This window comes from Schistocerca serialis, chromosome 9 (genome assembly GCF_023864345.2).
Source record: "Schistocerca serialis cubense isolate TAMUIC-IGC-003099 chromosome 9, iqSchSeri2.2, whole genome shotgun sequence".
NCBI lineage: Eukaryota > Metazoa > Arthropoda > Insecta > Orthoptera > Acrididae > Schistocerca > Schistocerca serialis.
The window spans coordinates 324,598,048-324,622,706 of record NC_064646.1 but is presented as its reverse complement, the minus strand read 5'-3'; the positions used below and the strand labels follow the sequence as shown (position 1 = coordinate 324,622,706).

General features: G+C 41.6%; 1 protein-coding gene across 2 annotated transcripts in view; it reads left to right on the top strand.

Annotated features, from left to right (window-relative positions):
• The first annotated feature begins 165 nt into the window (after positions 1–165).
• Positions 166–24,659, top strand: part of LOC126418773 (phosphatidylinositol transfer protein alpha isoform) — a 202,751-nt gene continuing 178,257 nt past the window's right edge. Inside the window, exons 1-3 of one of the 2 annotated variants that reach the window (XM_050085701.1) lie at positions 166–462; positions 1,289–1,319; positions 1,403–1,566. In XM_050085701.1, coding sequence (XP_049941658.1) covers positions 446–462; positions 1,289–1,319; positions 1,403–1,566 — 212 coding nt within the window. In that variant the 5' untranslated portion in view covers positions 166–445. The remainder of the gene's footprint in view (positions 463–1,288; positions 1,320–1,402; positions 1,567–24,659) is intronic. The other variant, XM_050085700.1, reaches the window with a different exon arrangement.

The following is a 24,659-nucleotide window of genomic DNA, read 5'->3' as shown; positions in this document are numbered from 1 at the left end:
TGCGTTCAGCTTACGCAGTGTTTTTGTGGTTAGCAGTGTGGAGAACGCCCATCTTTGACGAAATATCATATTCCGGCGCTGGTATTGGTTGTTTTACGCTTGACGGCAATGATGGTGCGACTTTTATTTTTTATCGCCACTTAAAACGCTGTGCTCGAGAGCCCTGCGCTCAGTGCGAGTGTAGCTGTGAGTGAGGTGCATCATAATTATACCGTATAATTTTCAGAACAACAACTTAATCATTCAAGAACATAGGCTTTCAACAACGAATTTCTAAATACTAACATTGTTCATAGTGACAGCTATTGAAGTGAATCACTGTTTCGCGTTCCGTCTTTCATCTGTTCGACGTTCAGCCTAGACGTAACTTCCGGCGCTGAAAGTGACGCATTTCTTACGTCAGTTGTAGTACTGCCTGTCCACCCCATGTGTATGAAACTTTAAGATGCTGATCAAGGAATAGTAAGTATTATGTAACAGAAACTATGTATTTTGATACTTTTGCGTGTTTGTAAATCCTTTACATAGTATTATGAACATAGTGCTTATTGCAAATAGTACGTAATGTATGTACTGTCATGAGAAAGCAGACATCTCAGACGCTCTGGGAGACTTGCTGAATCTTATTTGCATCTGGCGTTACTAGAAGCAATAATTTTCCAAAATGTCTCCTTATGAAGAAAGTATAAAATACAGTGTTCGTACCACATTAAGTTCGTATCATGTTCATAGTTCCAGCGCAAGAGTAAATACCCCGGCATTTATAGGTTAAGAAGTAATGTCAGTATCATTAAAATTTAAAGTGTAACTGTCTATTTCTTTTGTGAATAGTGTTCTTTGTTCATTGAAATAAAAGACTAAATATTTATCGTTTACTTCCGTAATGTGGTGCAGCAACCGAACGGTTTATTGCATTTCTTTCACAAAGTAGCAAACCAATGTTTCTATGTGAGTGTAGATTGTGTTCACTTTCAGTATTCCGTGTGAACCAAGTGAAATTACTATTCAACAGCAATGTTCTTGTGTAAGCAGTTTTAGTTAATTCAATGGCAAGTGTTGTCTGGACCAAAAAGGTATATTGTACAGATTTGCGTGGGTTCGATTCGACGAATTATTTACTCATTTTATAATCTTCGTTTTGTAAGGTGACCTATATGTCCAGTGACGTTCCTCTTTGATATGTTCGAAAATTTTATTTTGCTTGAGTCAGGCAATAACTCTTTTCTTGTGCTGTGATTTAATAGAACTGGGACCGAACTGACATTTCGTTCTTGTTTTATTTTTGCAGCCGTGTCACACTCCCTCTTACTGTTGAGGAGGTAAGTACATAAACATTCTGCTCTCTGTTTTGTGAATTGCCCGTTTGTTTCCTTCGTCTTATTTGTTTATGTAATTTTTGCAGTATCAAGTTGCGCAATTATATTCGGTAGCAGAGGCAAGTAAAAATGAAACAGGTGGTGGTGAAGGAATTGAGGTGCTAAAGAATGAACCATTTGATGACCATCCGCTACTAGGAGGAAAATATAGCAAAGGACAATACACCTACAAGATATACCACTTAGCAAGGTAAGAGAATTTGAACTCATTATTGTCAACTCCTCGAAAAGAAGTCATTGTCTGAGAATGCTGGCAATCTATTTCTCCCTCAGTGTAAATAAATAAAAATAACTCGTGAGTTTCAAGTTTTGATCTCGTTTTCAAACTAGACATTATAAATTGGCTTCCGTTTTTGCCTGGTTTTATCAGGGGAAATATTGTGCTAGTATAAAATTTGAAGGGAGCCTTATAAAACAGTGGGTCATTGCAATGACTGGTGTAGGGTAAAGCTCTTGGATTTTCATTGTTTCTTTCTGATTCATCCAGAGCTCTAGTTCATCGTAGAGAGTTTGTTAAATATACAGAATTTCTGTCATGAGGTTTAAGTTTCTTTGTTCCCTCTTTGGTAAGTGAGCTCTGGGTTTTGCTAAATATCATTTAGTTAAGTTGTGAAAAAAAAAAAGTGAGCAAGTTTTGACTTGGCAGTGGCTTCTAACAATGTCTACCATTAAACATCTGTTCACAATAACTATGCTTCAATTATTATTCTTGCCTAACATGTAAAAGTATGTTAAATAAGGGTGTGGTAGTTACTTGTCTAGCATCCTGTGGTGTTCTACATCTGCTTCTGGTTGGCACTTTAAGTGTATTTGTGTTGTCATTTTATTGGAATGAATAGGATTCGGTCATTTAAAAAGAAATCTTTATTTCAGTTTTCTGCCATTTCTTAACAAGTGTTGCATTATAATTGTGTGTGGCTGAAGACTTTATTATTACCTCTGTATGTCCATCTTTTCAGAGATGTTTGCAGGACTTGGAAACTCAGTACAGAATGTCAAATCAAACCCCTTTCAGCTGTCTAATTTCTGAACTGTTATTTTACTGGACTGCCAGTTGAGGTGATATATTATGCCATCCTGAAGCCCCTGACCGATGTGTAAGAAAACTCCGTCTTCAGTTCCGGTCAAAATAGGGACCAGCATTCAAAGACTGATGTCTGTAGATTTCTGCTTGATACAATGATCACTTCAATGATCATCTGCTCACTGTCAGCAGATGATGTTTGAAGTCATTGCTGTATCAAGCAGAAATCTACAGACACCAATCTTTGAATGCTGGTCCCTATTTCAACCAGAACTGAAGTCAGAATCTTCTTACATGTCATCATGGGGCCTGAAGTTGGCGTAATGTATCGCAAAACTGGTCGCCTAATAAATTGACAGTATGGAACGTAGATGGCTAAGAGGGGTTTGATTTGACATTCTGTACTTTATAATTGCTACTATAATTTCGCCAGAACTATTTTCTCATAATTTTTTTGGTTGGGACCTTATTTATTATTTCTGTAATACAAAATTAAATTTCTTAAGGAAGGAATAAATTTATTAGTAAAAGAATGCAATAAAAGGAAAATCTGTTGGTTGTTCAGAACATTTCAGGAAATGACCTTAGCACAGTGGAAGGTACTTGAATAGTGATCACATTGTGTCTGAGCAAAAATTAATACATGTAATCTGGATTTTACTGGTACTGCAGCACCTACATAATTCATTTTATTATTAATATAATAGAGGGAAACATTCCACGCGGGAAAAATATATTTAAAAACAAAGATGGTGTGACTTACCATACGAAAGTGCTGGCAGGTCGATAGAAACACAAAGGTGTGACTTACCATACGAAAGCGCTGGCAGGTCGATAGAAACACAAACAGACACATACATACACACAAAATTCAAGCTTTCGCAACAAACTGTTGCCTCATCAGGAAAGAGGGAAGGAGAGGGAAAGACGAAAGGGAGTGGGTTTTAAGGGAGAGGGTCTTTAGATATGTCTGTGTGTGTGTGTGTGTGTGTGTGTGTGTGTGTGTGTGTGTGTGTGTGTGTGTGTGTGTGTGTGTGTGTGCGCGCGCGCGAGTGTATACCTGTCCTTTTTCCCCCCTAAGGTAAGTCTTTCCGCTCCCGGGATTGGAATGACCCTCTCCCTTAAAACCCACTTCCTTTCGTCTTTCCCTCTCCTTCCCTCTTTCCTGATGAGGCAACAGTTTGTTGCAAAAGCTTGAATTTTGTGTGTATGTATGTGTCTGTTTGTGTTTCTATCGACCTGCCAGCGCTTTCGTATGGTAAGTCATTTTATTATTAGATTCATAGCTTTGCCTTAGAGTATTACCTCCACAGAGGTATTATGTAATTACAATTGTAGCATAAATCTGTGGAATCCCATATCAGTCTACTACACTCCACACATATGACTTATCAGATTATAGTGGTTTACTGTTACATTTCTTAAGCATACCAGTGCTGTGGCAGTGTTGTTAAGTTATGTAATTCAGTGCAAAACAGTGAGACAGCCACAAAGAATAATTTGGGGGGGGGGGGGGGGGGATGAGCTGAGTTGTTGTTGTCTTATATATTACTTTGTAGTTGACAACATGATAGACTGAAATTCCCGCATATAAATTTTTGCTATTACAGAAATATAGCTGTAGAAATATTGATGTAGGTTCCTGATGGTGTCTTATTTGGTTAATTTAGTTGTCTTCAAATGAGGCGTGATTTTTGATTGCATGTTATTGGAATTTATCACCACATTGTTTTGTTTATTTACCTGCCTATTACACTCACTATTATGAGAGATTTTGCATTGATAAATAGTATTAGTCTTGAGACAATTGCCATAATTTTAGAACCGAGGCATTGGGTACTTCTGTCCTCCATATATGGACCTATATGGGAGAACATTTGTGCATCTCTAAAAGTTTGGACCTGTAAATATTGACACAAACTTCGTATTATATTCACTTGAAGAACAGTTATTGCCATAAACAAATTCTACCCCTTTCAGTCATGTAGTTTGTAACAAAAAAATGCTATTTGCTTTAAATTGTAAACTCAGGCTACTAATCAACAAAGAGTTGGTCATGGTTTGGTTATGATGTTTGTTTAGTTCATAGAATTTTACTTAACTCCTATATTTATTCTGTGGAACCTTTTAACAAACATCCATTAGAGTGGTATATCATGATGAATGGGAATTGGACTATTATACTGATTTTTCTGTGAGCCATATCAAACATTTATTAGATATTTTCATATCTAAAACTCATTAACAGAATTTTCATTTTTTATTCAGAGTAGGTGTACTCTCTTTTTCACTTCATATTACAAAATACTGAGAATTTTCTGAGATCCATGTATCTTTCTTGAAATACTAAACAAACTTTTTTCCAAATTATAATTGTGGGGTCCTGTGGGGGTAGCTTGGCTCAGCCTAATACCCAGTAAATATAGGGTATCCTAAGTGCAGGGGAAGACTTAATTACAATGTTTTTTAAACAACAGACCAGAGCAAATTTTTTTAATAATGGTTTACTGATTCCAATCTTTTAAGCTGTCTAACAATGAATCTGATCATCTTTAAACGGGTTATTACTGAGCAATCCATGTTTTGTCCCATTTTGTTCCCGCAGTTGATAATTTCACCCTTATTTTGTCATTCTCATGGCTTTTGTTTACGTCAAAACTGCTTTTCCGTTTGCTTGATTTCTTACTTTTTATGGATTCAGATGTTAACTCTCATATGCAGGAGGAAGACGTTACATTGTTACAGATATCTCATTCTTCAGTTGCATGCTTAATTTAATATTCATTCTAAATGTGAACAGTTACTGCTGAATTTTTTAGGAGAGTGGTAATTAGTCAGTCAGAATATGTCAGAAGTATTAAAAATCGCCTGATTTCCAAGTGTGTGTTGATGTAGACAGTGTCAAGAAATCAACCAAGAACACCTTGTTAAGTGATGAAAAGTTCTGCAAAGAAACTGGAAGTAATAGTGGACTGGAAGCAGTGTGGTTAGATTTCTTCTTTACTGATAAGAAACTAAAAGTAACTTGAACTCAGTGGAGGGAGACAGAAAGTGCACAAATAAAGTGTAGGTGCAAAATAGTAGTAGATAGGAATTAGTTCACTCGGAGATTATTTTTTCTTCTTGTCAGTACCTAATGTAGATTTCAACATTCAAATAGTTGTGCCTATTTGAGATCACGATATTGTATGTAGTTTCTGTTGTGGGTACATTCCTACACCACCACCACCACCACCACCACCACCACCACCTGTACTCTTAGAAAGTGCCGTACAATAGATTTACCACTATATTACCTCTCGGTTATGGTGGCATTGCAGCATAGATCTGTGAATTAAATGTGAGAGAAGGAAAAGTTATAGTAGAAAGCTATAACATTTTGCAAGAGAATTGCTGGCTGGTACTTAACTTCTGGAGCTGAAATACACTCTGGCTATTAAAATATCAGTATAATGAAGTTGCCTTGCAACAAACAACAAATTGGTAGAAAATAGAATACTGGTTTGGGTATGAAGTGTAATAGAACTCACATTCAAATATTCATTGTTCACGAGAAGATGGTGTTATGGCTTCTGTAATAAGGAGAAACATTTACCGACTTGGTCACATTTGGCAGCTGCAGAACTATGGCCTATGGAGACTGGTTTGTCATACTGCTGCTCTTGTGTTTGTCAGGGTCTGACAATTACTTTGCAAATCTGAAATGGTTGGATTCAGGAAGGCCATCCACAGAGTGTGACATGCAGTATCTCAATAACTCCTTTACAGCTAGGGCCTATGAAGACATATATTGTTTACATGGCTCTACAGGATTGTACAGCCACACCACATGCCTGGAATTAGGAAATGGGCTTGTTTACAGCAAAAAAAGGATCCATATAAACAGTGTGAAGACGTCTGAAATGCCATGGTCTCTCAGTGTGATGGCCATTATTGTGACTTTGCTTGGTGTGGTAGCAGTCAACTGTGGTGCATCCAGCAACACACTGGGCCCAAGTGCAGCAACATGTCATCTTTTCAAACAGGGCCCATTTGTGCTTACAGCATCATGATGGATGTATCCACCTGTGGAGGCTTTCAGGAGAATAGACATTGCCAAATGAGATTGGTCATCATAAAGTGTGATGGTATGGGGGGCATTGAGTATGCAACATGATCAGCTCTGGTTCATATAACCAGTAATTCAGACTGCAGGCGTTAAATTTCAGCCATCTTAAGGGCACTGGCTGTAAAATATCATCCAACAAGATAATGTAAGACCACATGTTACCAGTGCAGGCTTGACATGCTGTGATACAGAAGCTGTGAGAATATTGTCCTGGCCAGCACTTTCTGCAGAGGCCTATTGAAAACATTTCATCATGGATTGCTGAGATTCTGGCATGTCACTACTTACTGCCCACAAGGGTTGTACTCTGGCCTATAATTCAAGCAGCTTAGAATGGCACACCCATATCAGTCCTCCAAGCTCAGTTCAACTGGATACGTAGCTTGGTTAGAACCATTGTTGCACATTGTCGCCTCCCAGATCGCCAACAAATTTAGTTACATATTTGTCATACTGTGTTGTACAGGGGTTGGACAAATTATGGAAACACTACAAGAAATTAGTGCTTGAACATAAATGCAGATACCAGCCAGACTTGCAGGTTATATTGTTACATTTCACAATGAACAGCACATGCGCAATGTGCTCAAAGAATAATATGCAAGCGGCAGTCGTGATCAGAACACTGTTCTCTGTGGTTGTGAATGCCTTACATCCGAGCTAAGTGAGTTTAAATGTAGGCAAATTGTTGGTGCGCGAATTGTGGGTGCTTCCATAACCAATAACCCACAAAGTCGCAGCAATGATAAGTGTGTGTGTTTGTGTGTGTGTGTGTGTGTGTGTGTGTGTGTGTGTGTGTGTGTAGGATAGTGACTAAAATAAGAGTAATGCAGCTGCAAAGATCACTGCAGAACTGAATGTTGCACTCACAAACCATTTCATCAGCAAAATAATAGGAAGGGAGCTGTGTAAGCTTAAAATTGCAGAGTTAGCTGAAATTCCAAAACCACACATCATTTATGCAAATCCTTCTAACTGGAAAACATGGTGCCGAAAGCAAAAAACCTGGACTGTAGAGCTGTGGAAGAAAGTAATGTGGTTGCATGAGTGTGGTTTCACACAGTGTCCCTTTTCTGTGAGAGTTTACACCTGGTGCACACTGTCCAAAGTCTGTGCTTGCTGCCAAGACTGAAACATGGTGAGGGTTCAGTGCTGATTTGGGCAGACTGGTCATTGTATTCTATGGACCTCAAGGTTACTCTGCATGATCACATTACTGCCAAGGATTATGGTAGAGTGGTTGTTCCCCAATGGTGATGCTGTGTTTCAAGACAACAGCGGCGCATTTCACACAGCTTTAATCATTTAGGACTGATTTTTTTGAGCACGACTGTGAGTTGTCACATCCTCCCTAGCCACCACATTCACCAGATCTATTTTTCGCGGACAGTTCATAGAGAGATGTCATCTACGAACCAGCATTGTCCTGTTCAAAAATGGCACTGTGATACCATCGCAAAAGAGGTACAGAGGATGTAGGATATCCATGATGTACTATTGTGTTGTCAGATTTCAATCACCACCAGATTTGACCTGAAGTCATACCTGATGGTTCCCCACATTATGATACCAGTTGTAACACCTGTCTCTCCAAAACTGTTGAGGAATAAGAATGGGACGTCTCCCCAGGCCGCCATCATACTTCCTAATTGTGGTCATTTGTGCTAGTGCAAAACAGCAATTCACCGTGGAATACAATGTGACACCTTTCATCAGCAGTTTATGTATCCAATCACTGCACCACTCCCAATGCAGCTATTCGTATTGCGATGTTGGCATATGCACGGGACTATATTCTGGTAGTCCAGTGCTGCTAGTCATCAACACAAAATGTTCTCACATGGAAGGTGCAGATATGAAGGGGTTACAATGTGCTTGGAGCGCAGTATGGCAATCTTCCAAAATGATTGTCAGATGTGGTTGATCAGAACTTTGATGATGACATTCCCAGGCACTTACCTGATTCGACTAGCCAGCAAAATACAGGTACTTCATGATGTATCTTTCAAATTGTCCTGTGCTGATAATGTTGTCACACAAGTGCACACGCCATCCCCATATCCTCCAATGGTCACCCAATGTCTGACACTGTCCACACTCCTTATATAACCTGTCAGACCTGATAATGTTAAACTTGAAAGAAATGGTGCATTCTGATGGCCTTGTATCTGTCAGAGAATTGCAGCTGCAGTCATGTACATAACCGTCGATGGTGTATATGTGCATGAATGTACATTGACATCAGATCCTGTCTTTCTCATGCTTCACTTCTTTCGTCAGGCAGTGTATTTTGGGACTAATCACTGGCTTTCTCCTATCAGGAACACAGAATATAAATGTGTGACAATTGTGAATTCCTTCTCCATTATTTGTGAAGCATCTTCGTTGACTTCCAGTAAGTACTTCTATGTGAGATACACTCAGAATTCTTGGTTCGGGGGATGTAGTGATCACAGGGTCAATTATGTCTGCCCAGGCTTCGGCTTTTACTATTGGTAGGCATTGCAATGGCTGTAGCTGTGTGTTAGTGGCATGAAATGTGGAAAACATGTTCAAGTATAAGGTGATTACACCATAGAATATGAAAAATATGTGTAACAATTTCCTCCGTGACAATTACATAGATACTGATAGTATGACATTGGATGTGCTCATGCAAAATTAACTCTCATGCTGCAGATATATCTTGAAGACTATTCCACATAAATTTGACAATGTATACCTCTGAGAACAGCTAGTTCGCACTTTTGTCAGACCTATTTTCGGTGGCTATTGTTCTTTTAAGTTGTAGGTCTCTATTCCACACCACAATTTTGAATTTTTTTCTCGAATTACTCTCGAAGCAGGAGAGTCAGGAAAGGAGTGTGCAGGTACTTCGTTCACTGCGTATGAATATTATGGCACTAAAAAACCTCAATTTTTGTGGCTGCGGGAACAACTGCTAGTCACATTTGGAGAACATTATTTAAAGTGCTTCCAAAGAGAGTCCCATATAGCACATTAATTCCGTCACGGATCGTTTACCGGAAATGCGCAGTAAACTCCGGTGGCAGGCGCTACAAAAAACTGCGAGAAAACACCTTTCCTGGAAGAGTCGGGCAACGTGTTATTCACGCCAACATATGTCTCGCGGAAGACCACAACGAGAAAATTCGAGGAATTCGTGCTAATCCGGAGGTTTACCGACAATCATTCATCCCACGTTCCATTCGCGAATGGAAGAAGGGTTGGGGATGGGGGCGGAGATAATCGCGTAGGGAACCAACAGTATCCTCCGCCACACACCACAAGGTTGCTTGCGGAGTACAGTTGTAGATTTTTCAAGATGAACATACTGTATTTACCTTATAGCCGCTATATTAGACGCCCACAACTGCAAATACGAACAGTTGTTGAAACTATCACAAGAAGTCCAGAATGTGGTTATGCGCATTTCTGACCTTCATAATGAGCTGCTGTTACAACTGGGCGAGTCTGATTTTCTTCTGGGCTTACCCTAAACTGAACGTTCAACCGTAATGTATCAGCAGCGTTGTATCTCGCCGTATTCTATTCACGTCTGGTAAGTCTACATGTCAGCTTCGTATTATTACAGTTAACGTAATCATGCGACAACTGTGTTGGAACGAGACGCTCTCGGAGTAGAGTAAGCCTTTGTTTGACGTCTTTCGTGTAACGTCTACCATTAGAGACAGCAGAGCGAGTCGACGAATCTCGCTCGCACGGCATAAACGTAACTGGGACAAATCGCGCAACTGTTCTTCGGATGATGTATATTTTCTATTCATGCTGTTGCTGACAATGCCTTATTAGACTCGGTAGGACGAGTATTTAAATGGCAACTTATTCTTTATATGAATTAACCTTCCTTTTAGCGAATCTGGTGCATCTACAACTAGGTTTTGAAACACTTTTTATAACCACTGAAAATTGTGTGCCAGTCTGGGGATGTCTAGAGCTTTACCCGTGAGGACGCGTCATGGACGACGGAGTGTTACGGTGGCTTGAAGTGTGTCGATCCGCTCAGGTGGTAGAGCGTTGCTAGCGAAAGGTGCAGTAAGAGTTCTTGTTGTCGGTCTTTTGGTCCGTTTTGATTTGTGACGAGTGCAACGTGGGACAGTGCTGCTGCAGTGGAAAGATGTTGGTCGGAATGGAAGAGTATGGGAAATCTGCTTTCAACAGTTATCAGAAGCCATTTGAGAAGATTAATTCTGTTTTGTTAAGAAAGATAAGTTTCCAACTCTGTGTATACAGGAAAAGGCGGTAGCCGTATGTATAGATTGCGAAAATGTTTTGTATAAAGGATAGGAAGCAAAAAGATAATTTCCTTGCGACGTGTTACGGACCTGCCGGACAAAGCATCAGTCGCATGTTGGAAAATGTATGAATGAAAATTTGAATGAGTGTTTTGCAGATGTGGAACCTAAGCAGGTTAGACGGTTTTCAGCCGCTGGGAAATCAGCTGTTGACTGTGTAAACGGGAATATTTGTCACGGATGTCATTCCAATAATCGGCAAGATTGCTAAATCATAACTACGGGTAAAACAACTTTTTTCTTAAAAAGTTGTCCCAACGCCTCTTCAAATACCTGGTGGGTTTTAAGTCGAAACATACATGTTGTTGTTGTCGTGCAACTGGTGGTTCCCTCCCCCTCTCCCTTTCCATCGTCTTCCGCTTTGTGTTACACAGGGCATACAATAAAAAACTGGATGCCGTATTTGAGGGGGTGGAGGTTCGCCATTATACACCCTTCATCTATGTGTATTCTCCTCAAGCCACTATACGGTGTGTAGCGGAGGGTACTGAGAGTACCAGTGCCACCCCCGCTCTTCCACTTCGTCTCGGATTGTGCACGGGAAGAACGATGCTCGTTACCTTCCATGTGGGCTGAATGTGTCTAATCTTTGCCTTGAAGCCCCTTTCGTGAGATATGCTGGGATTGGACAAAAATGAGAGAACACCGCTAGAAATATATGCTTCAACATAAATCCAGATGCAAGCCAAGCCTGCAGGTGGCTGTGCTATTTGGAGACGAACAGCACCTGTGCAATGCCCTCAATATGCTGAAAGTGTCAGTCGAGGTCAGTAGTGTTTTATGCGTAGTTGTGAGTGCATAATATCGGAGGTAAGTGAATTTGTACGTGGGGCGTATTGCTGGTGCTCGTATGATGGGTGCTTCCGTAACGAAGCTAGCCGAAGTGTTTGTTGTTTCTGGAGGCACCGTATCAAAGATTTGTACCGAAAGTAGAAAATCATCATCCGGTAAGTCACAAAACGGACTAAAGTGCGCGTGTTGAGTGTTCGTGACGGACGGTCATTGAAGAGGGTTGTGACGAAAATAAGAGGACGCCAGTGGCAAAAGTCACTGCAGAACATAATATTGCACTCGCGAATCTTGTCAGCACCAAAACAACACGAACGGAACCCCATAAGGTTAGAATTCAGGGCTAGCTGGAATTCCAAAAACTCGTAATTGACGCTGATTCCCGCGACAGTAAAAGTGGTACCGAAGCCATAAAACCTGGTATATGGTGCAGTGGAAGAATGTCAGTGGTTAATGGGTCTTGTTTCACACTGTTTCAACAACAAGAGTGAAACTTTGCGGAGGTTCGGTGATTATTTGGGCAGCCATGTCGTGGCATTGCATGGTTCCCATAGTTACTCTGCAATGCATTACTGCCGAGGATTATGTGACCATTTTGCCTGATCAGGTCCATCCCATAGTACATTGTTCTTTCCCCATGTCGATTCCGTGTTCCACTATGCCATGTCCCCAGTTGACATAGCTCGCATCGTCCAGGACTGGTTTTGTGAGCATGAAGATAATGGTTGCATCTCCTCGGGGCACCACGGACGTCATATCTCAGTATTATTGAGCGTTTGTGGTCTACTTTGGAGAGAGGGATGTGTGATCGCTATCAGTTGAACTAGCCACGATTCTGCGGGAATAATGGTATATGGAAACCAAACAGGACTCGTCTTTATCGATTCCGAGAATACTGGAAGCTGTTTTGAATGCCAACGGTTTTCCTTTACCGTATTAGGCACGATAGTGTGTTGCGTTTTTAGTGTTTTCATATATTTGTTCACCCATGTATGTAGGAGGAAGCAGTATATTATTTGACTCTTCTAGAAAATTTAACAGTAAGCACACAGTGATGCACAACCTCTTCACACATCAGCCACTGGGGTTAAATGAACATCTCCACGGTAATGCGCCTCTCTTTTTTGAATCTTTCGTTTGTCAGTGCTTTGAGGTACGGGTCCCAAACTGATGAGCAGTATTAAAGTCTCTGGCGAATGAGGATTTTGTAACCCAATAAGCTTTGTGGGTGGGCTACGCCTTCTAAGGATTCTTACAGTGAACGTGTCTGGCGTATGCCTATGCTATGCTATGATTTGTTTTGTGTGATCGTTCCACTCTGTGTGCCTACTCAGATATTTAATGGATGCGTCTGCTTTCAGTTCGGCTATGGTGTACTAGTACGATAGCTGCTCTTGCCGCGTATTTATGCACAGTATGTTGAATTTGTTAAGGGTCAGCTGCCAGTCCTTGCACCAAGCGTCGATACTCTGCAGACCTTCCTGTACTTCGCAGCAACTTTCTAATGTTGCGACTTCCCTGTATACACTATCAGCGGAGAGCCTCATAGAGATTGAGACAATACCTCTAGCTGAGAAGGACCGCCTTCCCGCCATTTTTCTTTATTTTTGAATTGAAAAAAAAAGCAGTTAATCATAGCGCCTGACGTGTTTAAAGTATATTCTAGAGATGGACAAACTCGTTCATCCTTGGGAACTAATTCACCGATGATCGCTCTTTTTTGGGAACTAATCAGTTTTATTCGTTCACCACTCAGATGTGCATGGTATATGGTTCTTATGACAAATTGAAAATTAGTAGCATAGGTGACTGAAGATGGAAGGTGCCAAGAGGGGGCATTTGCCTCACCTCTGGAGTACAGAGTTTTTATTCATTACAGAATTCTCACACACTTGTAGAAGTAATTTTCGTGATTCTGCAAAACCTCTCGCTTAGCCAACTGTCGCGTTATGTGGCTGATCGCAGTGAAATAATATAAGGTGGCACGAAAAAGCGGCCGCGAGTACCGACTGCTCGCCAATTACGCACGATTTGTTGATCGCTACGAGCAGAATAGATAAACATGTACTGACTAGGCAGTAAAGAAATAACAAACAAGCTAATGCAACCAACTACTTCGAAACAATAGATGTTGATTGGTGGGCGACAGTGAGCAGTGTAATACTCGGGGCAGATTTTTCGTGCGCCACCCTGTACCACTGAAATAATATTGTAGAACTTATCGTATTCTCTTTACAAAATGTGTCAGCAGACACTCGATTACGGAGAGCGGACTTCATTCGGTTGTAAGTCGTTCTGCCTTCTATAACAATGAACATGCCCTTTTACCTTGAATAAAAAAAAAGACGGAAAATGGCCAATTGTGTGTACCGTGCCGACTTCCTCTGCATGTGTGATAACAAAAATCTTGCCTTTCTATAAGTATGTCTTATCGAAAAAGTGAAGAAAGCTGATATGCCCTTTTGTTACCTGAAAAGATGTATTACATACCAAGTCATTCTTATGTAATTTATGTAACTAAAATACATTTTAATTGCCGGTCGTGGACAATGAATAGAATACGAAAAGAACCAGAAGTCCAGATTTCAAAAAAGGTTTGAAGCAGATCTAGAATGGGCGTGAGCAGCGAACGAAACGAACAACTCGATACTGAACTAAGTAGGAGCAGTAAGCAGTGGAACTGCGACGAGTGGCCACGCGGGGTCCGGTAGAGGCAGACCGAGGCTGGAACGAGACTGCCCGACGTGCCGTTGCGGGAACGAGATTCCTAGAATTCGTTCCTCGCCCCCTTCCATTCATCTTGGTGAACCGTTCCTTTGGACCCGTTCGTTCACGAACGACCCATCTGTAGTATATTCCTGTAAACTACATTTGGTGTTTTGTTTCGGGTGCAAAGTCGAGTAAGTTTAACACGCTAAGTGAAGTTGTCCGTGCGAGAAACCATATCATTTTTGAAAAATGAAATGATCGTATGGCATTATTTGGCCGGGATAACCCCTTTGGTGTTGTCACTCAACAATAGTGGAATGTTTGCACTTGCTTAATTGATAGTAATCTTATCGGAAATTGGAGCATCTTAAAGCTGAATGGCAAAGTAGTTGAAATACGCGGAACTTATCCGATTCTGCTTCTGGGATGTTTAGAAGTTAAATTTTTCTTCCTCTGGGATATTCTGTATAGACTGATTCGTTTGTTGGACAACGTCATTTTTCGTTGCTACAATTGTTGGCTCACACAGCCATTCTTCACTTAACATAATTTCTCTCTCTAAGAGGACAGACTTAATCCATTAGTTGTTCCTCTATGCCGGCCGGAGTGACCGAGCGTTTCTAGGCGCTACAGTCTGGAACCGCGCGACCGCTACGGTCACAGGTTCGAATCCTGCCTCGGGCATGGATGTTTGTGATGTCCTTAGGTTTGTTAGGTTTAAGTAGTTCTAAGTTCTAGGGGACTGATGACCTCAGAAGTTAAGTCCCATAGTGCTCAGAGCCATTTGAACCATTTTTTTGTTCCTCTATGTTTACTGCATTGCACAACTTATAGGTTAAGACTTTACTGCGCGAGTGCGAAACAATGCAATATGTGCCGTTTCCAAATTGTTTTTTAGAACTTTTTGGAATAGTCTAGAGCATTCTATAACATCCATAAAAGATCGAGAACGTTATAGAACAACTTCGAATTTTTTTCCGTGAAGAATACATTGATTCGAGAGACAGATGTCCTGCTTCCTTTTCAGTCACTTAAGTCTCCACGAGCACAGAAGCTACCATCTGACAACCATTATAGTGCACCCGGGAACCAAGTGTGTGTGTGTGTGTGTGTGTGTGTGTGTGTGTGTGTGTGTGTGTGTGTGTGTGTGTTTTAGGAGAGAGAGAGAGAGAGAAAATTTATTCTTTGAGTGTCATCGCCCCCTGACAACTGGAAAAAGAGCAACTGGCGTTGTCAGATTTTGCGGACAAATTACGAAACTTGTCTGTGGGTCTGTTCTGCAAGTGAACAGCTGTGCGGTGAGGTGAGGGATGCGCAGTCGCTGCCAAATCCGGACGCTTCACGATTCAGCCGCTTTCTGGACTGCGCGCAGTAAAGACTGCCGGCAGTAAACTAGGGCCATCGGTTCGCATAAAGCTCCGGTCTGTCCTCTCAGGCTCCCCCTTAAATCTCTTCTCGCCAGGCTCTATTGATCCGTGTGTAAAAGGAGTGTTCTTTTATAGAAATCCGTAGCTTTGCTGGCCACTCATGTTGACTAGTTGGCCGTTTCCGGGTAAGACTGCACGTTTTGAGTACAGAAAGATACGCGGCCCACTTTTTTAAAGACCTGAAGTGCACGGGTTAGACGTCTTGGCGAATATAGAAAATAGCTGCTGTTCCTCTGTAAGTGCCCGATGTAATTACACCCCAAATAAACGATTTTATGTTGCTGACGGTTTCTCTCTGTGGTAGTCGTCGTATCTTGAAAATCAGTTGTACCTCAGTTGTTACTGTGACGATAAGTTCACTACAGTTTTACTAAAAACCAACTAACATCTTATAACAAAGGAATAAAAATAAAAAGGATTGATCGAAAGTTTTGGGAGGATTAGAGACGATATAGATCATGATGCTTTTTAAGAAACAGTCCCGTCCATTGCCCCCCAATAACGTTGTCAATGTGACTATAAATTCGTTCGAGAGCTGGGAAACTCTCACATGGTGATATGCCAGTAAAGGTCTCTGATTTTCAGCATAAATCAGTGTAATCTAATGGGCATAATTAGACGATTACGGATGGATCGTCGGTCGTATCCGTAAACCATCCGAGAGTATGAAGAGTGATTCAAGATAGTAAGAGGACTTATATCGTGCCGAGGGAAAGACTGATACCAAACTGAAATTTATTGGGCGTATTCCAATGAAATGCAATTCTTCCACAATGGTCACACACAAAAACTCGCTAGCTTTAATAAAGGTCGTCCGCGTGGACTAGAAGCGACTTCGGAAAACGTAGTAGGTTCAGAAAATTGAAGTGCTGTGGGTTGTGACGGATGTGCTTAGCGCGAGGGAGCCGCAGAATGAAGTATCCAATGGGAAACGATACAAGAAAGGCATTGCGCTGAGGGAAGAATCTTACTGTCGATTGCCCCCCAAGATTGGGTTCCAGTATGAATCAGCTAACGCATTACTTGCCCAACATTTCATCTCACACAACTAGGACTACTTTAAAAATCAGACAAGCTCATGCTTTTCCAGGGATGCAACAAAAAATTGTCTCCCGTCGTAATCTCCTGCGAACGGGGAGTAAAGATGCGGAAATTCTTCTATACCCTGTACACCATACGCCACGCACTGTACGATGGCTTGCGTATTGCAAATACAGGTGTAGACGTTGTGTGTTAACCACTGTTACACGTCGTTAGATCACAGAAAACGTCGTTGTATCGGTGGGACTTATTAATCATCATAGGCGATAATGACGGAGGGAATGCTAAATTGTTCGGCGAGATGTATGTGCGCGCATTGACACGAAGCAACCCGTAGAGTTTATCGTAATATGCATCCTACTTCGTTATAGGGCAAATTAGATTTACGTACTACGTTACTGCTTTCCTTGCGCTGTTGCATAGGTAAGAAGAGATGCTGAAAAAGAAACCATGCTGACTTCGGCGCTCCACTATAGTAAGACTCACTGCAGAAAATTCCGAGTTCGACTCAGTAGCTCCACTTTAGTTATCCGATTTACCCATCTGCAGCGTTCTTCTGTAACACCAAAGCTTCTGTTCTCATCTTGTCCGAAGTGCTTATCGTCCACGTTTCATTTATGTTTAAGGCTAAACTCCACACAAACAAGTTCAGAAAAGACTTCCCAACTGCACAGCGAAATTTGTTGAGATAACCAATGTTGGTGGATAGATAATCATTCCCTAGTAGTAGTCACCGACGTCGTGAGAAACCATAGCTGTATTCCCTCATTATTCGTCAGCTGTACTCGTGCGCTTGTAGCTCACTTCGCCGGCACGCTCTGCAGAAATTTGCGGCGACGTCAGTCGTGGAACGTTGCTGAGGCGAGCAAATTGTGCAGCACGCGAAGCGTCTGAGCTGCGACTCGCAGCAAACAGCGCTGGTTGCAACTAGGCGACATGTTATTTCTCTGGCCTTGTAAAATTTGACGTTGTATTCCACGCTGTCTCTTCTGTCACTGGCCACTGGTTACTGGTGACGCTGTTGTGAATGACTGGAAATACTTCTGCCTCACTGTTACTAATCCTCACGACCCCATAAAAAGCTGTGCATCTGAAAGGCTTCCGAACAACATCCCTCGCCTTCTGCATAGCAGTGAAGAGGCTACAGTGTTACCCTGGCACGCCTCTAGCGTTAAACGTATGTTTAATTCTGGATCGTTCCTGACGGCTTAATGTCCCACTCGCATCCAGGTAATTACTAAGGGAGCAAAACCAGACGAGGGCGTCAGGGGAATTTGTAGCTAAAGATGATCAGTATCAGGCTGACCGTACCGAAACTGTCAACTTTTTCGAAGATTAGTAACTTAAGCAATACAACGCGCGCTAAGTGTTAGCAAAGTGGAAAGGTCATTGGCAGTTTGTCAACGTCTTTTGAGCTGTGCACGGCGGCGCCCAACATAGCCCCCATCCATTGGAGTGGTCTCGAAGCGATTTGTTGCGAAATAAACTGGAATTCAGTTTCTCATTAAGACTGTCATTTGTCGTTGCTAACAAGGCAAACGAATTAGATTCTTGTACGTCTCTTATTCTCGCTGGCTGTGGCAAGAGTGTTTCAGCCTTGAGATAAGGCATGCATGTTCGCAGAAATGTTGGAGTGGCCATTCATGATGGCCAACTGATGTCACCATCGAAAGGTAGTAATGTTCTGCTGGAGACTTGTGACCTGCGTATATTCGTCTTTAGAGACCTGATTATGACTTTGGTGAAAGATATTGTCTGTCTATGCCTCATTTGAAGAACAGTTCAACGATATCAACTTCTGTGAGACAGCTTACGTTTCCTGAAGGGAGAACACGTCTGTGGGGAAAGCAATGCAAGTTTCGGCCAGTGTGGTATTATTAGAACATATCATGCTTACATATAGATCTGCCTCGAATCTTGATTTTGGCTTACCTTTGTACCATACGTTCGCTTAGTGATTCAGCAAGACCACGCCAAAATCAATATTTTATTTTCTCGCATTTTTGCCGTTATATTGTTAATGTAGTAAGAACAGTATTGCTAGTACCATTTTTCTACTGATCTGTTAGACTTCTTAGCACCCAGTGTGCACAAATTTTGTGTCAATACAGACGTCCTGTCACAGTTTCGTAAACAATAATGTACACTTACTGGCTCTGATATATTTGTCACGTGCGGTGTTTCTGTATACTAATAGGGATACCATTTTTTTCTGGTGTTCCATACTAAAGGAACGTCTTCTGAACCTGTCATTGTCAACGGTATCAGTTTGTCCATTCCCAATAATTAACTCGTAATAGTGACACGATACACCACAATAGTCTGATGAATGTGAAATTGTACCATTTTCTAAATTTAAACATTTTCACAGCAAGTGTACGGTGGTTGCCCTGTGGTTTGATTGAGTGAGTGGGGGAAAGAGGCAGTTGCTGTCTCGTATCATTTTGCGCTCCTTTCTTTCCTTCATTCTCGCAATTCCTGAATGGCGCGCTGGAAGAAAGTGTCTGCAGGGTTTAATGTAAGGCGTAATGATTGGGCATTTCTGCGACTCTTTTCGCGCCGACGAAACAAACCAGTGCCGAATCACGCAGGCTATAGTTGATTTTCACATATTTCGTTGGTACAACTCTGTAAGCGTCACATATTCACCGTCGCCGTTCAGGTGGCGGTCTGCTTCGTGAATGAATTAAACTTCAGATTTTTTTTTTCTAGTACTAGATTAAATCGCTCCAAACGGTTAACTGTAGATGAGTAATGTGTAATTGATTCAAGTGACTGATCAAAGTATGTAGCCAGGAGAGTGTATTTCTGCCTACTTATGTATTTGTTTGTATTACGAAAAATGTCCAGTTATCGCACCAGATGCCTACTATCTGCATGTGTTCCTGCACTTAGCATTGTCTGATGCGATATTTTTGTATAGTTGCCCCGAGCGAGATGAGTCGATTCGTTATCGAGAGGACTGTGGTTCAAACACCCGTCCGGCCATTGAGATTTATGCTTGCCTTGGTTTCCCAAAATCGCTTAAGGCAAATGTTGAGACACTTCCTTTAACCGGTTTCTTTCCCCAACTTGTGCTTCCTGTAAAATGGAACTCCTTTCATTCTTGCTTTTTTTCCGAAAGCTTTCACAACTCGCGTTTCGAGGACTTTATGCATCGCAGGCATAATTTTTACAAGTAACAGTAAACACGTGAATACGCAAGCAATTGTCTTCACGTTATGGAACAGTATATTAATGACCACTATGAAGCAGTGTAGTGTGTACATGCAGATGTTTTTTACTTTCTATATGGCTCTCGAAGATTAAGATGATCGTTCTAAACTGACACCACAGTGAGGGGTATATAAGAACTACATATTTGGCAATCACTGCAGTACGCGTCTGCGCACCAAATGTTGGTACATGTCGGGGTAATCGGTTGTTCCAGTGACTTAAAACCGTCGGTCATAAAGCCATTGTTTCAGGTGCAACAAGAAGTAATAGGCGCAGGGAGGATGGTCTAAAACCGCCAACGGAAGTGTTTAATATCATTTGTGGTACGGGTAGCGTTATGTGGACTCGGATTGTGGAGGGCTATACCGGTCGACAACTTTTCACGGCACCGGCTTTGGATGACACGTCTTAACTCCAACACGAAGAAATTTACAAGTAAATCGCAAATTATGGGTGAGCAGAACGCAGTGTTTGGCCTACTTGTTACACAATTACGATGCCTGCCACTGTACTATTCGTCACGCACATTCGTACGTCACAATGCGGTTGTCTAACCATTCCGTCGTTCATTACTTTGGGCCGAACTCCCGAAGAATTTGAGCAGCTGTATGTCTTTTTACACATATAAAACGAATTGAAGCATGCAGTATGCAATTAGCGGTAGCGACGATTTTGCGAATCCATTGTTTTTTCGCAGGCAATCCAAACAGTGATTTGCGTAGCTCTGTTTACGACAGTTGGCGCTCCATTCGTACATCCTTGTTCTGAGCTGCAAGCTATCGAATATAATCAAACGGCCCTTACTTGCGAATACGTTTCATATTTACAAGGGTCATTGCGAAACTAGCTACTCCTGTGTTTTTTTGTTTTGACTTTGTGTCGTTATCGGATTATGTTCGTGTAGTACTAATTTTTGAATCTTCTGCGGATGACCTATTGATTTCATTGTGCTCCGACATAATTTTATGATAGTGGAAGGGGAAGTACAAACATGGCGTCGTACGTCAAGGTTCTTACAAAACGGAAGTGAGTCATCGAAGTTTTCACCGCTGAACAAATACCGCCAGTTAAAATCTGTCGTCGCTTACTAAAGGTTAATTGACAGCACCGGCGGCGTCAATAATGTGATCTATTGGTTACTGCGTTCCAGTATTGGTGGGAAGGATACGCACAGGAAAGCGAGGCACCTGTCCATCAATCTTACTTGTCATCCTTCATAATGAAGCCCACCTAGATCAAGTAATGCATGAAGACCGGCGGGTTACGACCAAGGAAATGTTTGCCCAGGTGAATGTCTGCTGTGATGCTATAGGCAAGGTGTTAAGCAACCACTTTCATCACAAAGTTTGTGCGATATGGGTCGCGCTGGTGTTTACACGAGATCAAAAAATCCGTCGAATGGTAATTTGTCACGACCTGCTAGACGAATATGAGACTGAATGTGACAGTTTTCTGAACACAGTCGTCGTCGAGGAGACATCGTGTCACCACGGCGACCCAGAATCAAAGTGTGTCCGTGGACTGGCGACATGTAAATTCTCCAAAATAAAAGTTCAGAACACATTCATCCCAGGCAGTGATGTTTATAAGTAAGGCAAGGTGTGCTGCTTTTGCGTGTCTTGGAGGCTAAAGCAACTGAATATTCACAACACTACCAAACGACAGTGATAGGGCTGAAAGGCCGAATTTCCAGGGTCAGCCCTGTAACGCTAGGTCCCACAACAGTTTTGCGACTGAGGACCACATTGCCAAATCTGGTTGAACTGTGCTACCATACTCACTGTACAGTCGTGATTTAGCACCATAGACTTACATCCCTTGGGCGTATGAAAGATGGACAACGTGGCCAATATTTTCCAGCCTTGCACGTTGTCGTCAAAGCTTTAAGACTGGCTAGCATCAATTGGGTCAGCTTTTTACGATCGTTGCATGCAGCCTGTGGTTCTTTGTCGGCAAAGGTGAATGAGTGGTGGTGACTATATGGAAAAATAGCAGTGTCTAGCTGAAACCTTGTATTAAATCGCGTTGCTGTTCCGAATCTGGTTGTTTCCATGTAAATAAATGTTGAGAATGGCCATTGTGTTAAATGGTTACTGAACACATCAGTACTTCCGAACTGCGAAACTTCTAAACTGATCGTGACGTTGGATATAGTCTGCGCCCGCGCGTTGTTCGTTTCGACGTGGCCCAAAGGTATACAGAGTACACGCCGACAACTGGCGGAGCGGTAGCGGTTATCAGCGAGCTGGGGTGAAGTGTGGGCGACAATGGGACAGCGGTGAGGGGTGGGGTACAGCTGCTGGCCCGCATTGTGCCCGGGGCTGCAGTCATTCAGCGGCGCGCTTCCACTGACGTCACCTGTCCGCACAGCTCAGTTCAGATTGCACCGGGCGAGGTTACACCGGAGAGTTCGTCGTACGGCCTTCCTGCTTTCCATTCACTTCTCGTTGCTTTACTTGGCGCCCTAAAAGATATAGAGCTTGGATACCAGCGTAGAGATAGAATGTTAGTTACAAATTCCATAAATCATTCGAATGATTCTTTCATCGAAATGATGTGGGTCATGCAAGTTAACAGCGTATGCATATATGATAGGTGTTAACATTAATGAACTTGTTATTTTTAGTCCTAGTCATGCAACTACAGTTTATTTACTTATTGGCTACCAGTTTTTAAACAGAAATTCATCATTGAATAGGAGGAGTTGTGAAGGAGAAATGATTTTAATCGGGTTTAAAACTTGCTTCGCGACATGTCGGACATTTTATGTTACTTGGCACATGATCAAAATTTTTTGTTGTTGCATATTGAACTCCTTTCTGAGCTAGTGGTAGCTTAACAATGGGTAATGAAGGTTAATTTTTCCCCTTTGGTGTTGTAGGTATGGACGTCACTGCTCTCAAATTGTGATGGATTATTAATGACGGATTTAATTAGCGAATACGTGTGTTATGATGGCGCTGCTGACACTCTTAGTTTCTTGAAAAGGTACCGACATGTCCTCCACGGGTGAACACCACATATTATTCTTCCTTCGCACTTTTGTGCAATCAATACTTCATTTGTAAGTGCTGAGTTACTCCATCAAATTATTCAGCAAGATATTACTCAGAGGAAATATGCAAAATATGTCGAGAGGTTGATATGTTTGTTTTCAAGATTAGCTGTTATATGAAGAGGAAAAGTAGCTGAACTTGTTTGAAAATCATCTTCCAGTTAAAGTTTTCATCAATAAGTACATCCAAAAATTTGGAGCATTCTACCCCGTTACTGACTCCTGCCCATGTGCTACATCAGTTGTTGGTGTGACCCTATTTGTTTTAGAGTATTGAATATAGTGTGTTATCTCAAAATTTATGGAGAATTTAATTTCAGATAACCACTTAGTAATTCTTTGAAAAATGTGAGCAACAGTCTCTCGTTTTGCTTTCTTTCTAGTGAGATTTATTAAAACACTAGTATCATCTGCAAAAAGTACCAATTCTGCATGTTGAGTGTGTGGTGGAAGGTCTTTTATATATAATACGAATGGACCTAAAATTCAATCCTGTGGGACTTCCTTTGTGATTTTTTTTTTTTCTCCAGTCACTAAAATTTTCCACCTTTCATACCATCTGAATTATTTAGTACAATTTTTTGCCTTCTGTTTAAGTACGATTCAAACCAGCTCTGCGTAAAGCCATCAGTTCCATAAAACTTCAGTTTTTCTAAGATAGTAACGTGTTCTACACAGTCAAACTCCCTGGAAAGATCACAGAATGTGGTGGTGGTAGACATTAGATGCACAACAGTAATTCTTTAGCGCTTATTCTATAATTTTTTGACATGAGTTTGCAGATACGTGTGCGGTGTTACATCTCACCTGCCGACATCTTACGCTAACAACTGAAACCCAGCACAGTTGATGCCACACATGTGGTCTTGGAAGCGTCTGACTCGATTGCACTTGCGGGTGCGAATAGGGAGTCCACTTGAACTTCAATTACTCAGAGCTAATCAAAGAGCTGTAGATAAACAGGAAGGGCATTACCACCATCATAATAGCGGGAAGGGCCCAGATTATACTCCTTAATTTCGATAAACTCTGCATTTAAGATTTACGAGGACTGTCCGAAAAGCAAGTATAGTTCTGTTCTACCGCCACCGCAGCGCTAGTGTGATTTACACTAGTGCACATTCGCACTTGTCTCTCTGGTTCATTGTCTTTCCACTTAGGCCTTTGCAGCCGGATTGTGTTTTCATTTGCTAGTGACGGTTCAAAATGTTTCAGGCAATCTGTGAGCCCACAAACTGTGAAGTGCGTTCTGTAATATTGTATTTGAACGCAAAGAATAGTAAGCCAGCTGAAGTTTGTCAACTTGTAAGAGATTCATGAAGAAAATGTAATGACTGATGGAATAGTGAGGAAGTGTGGGTGAGACAATTCAGTGGGGGACGAACCAGTGTTCATGACGAAGCACGGAGTGGGTGACCTTTTGTTGTCCGTGATGGTTTGGTTGAGAAAGTGAACGAGAAAATTCGAGAAAACAAACTGTTCACATACGAAAACTTTGTGATGAGAGTTTCCACAGACTTCAAAAGCTGTTTGACCGGAGATCGTGACAGATGGTTAAATTTTCCCAAATTGTGTTTTCGTTGGATTCCGAAAAGTTT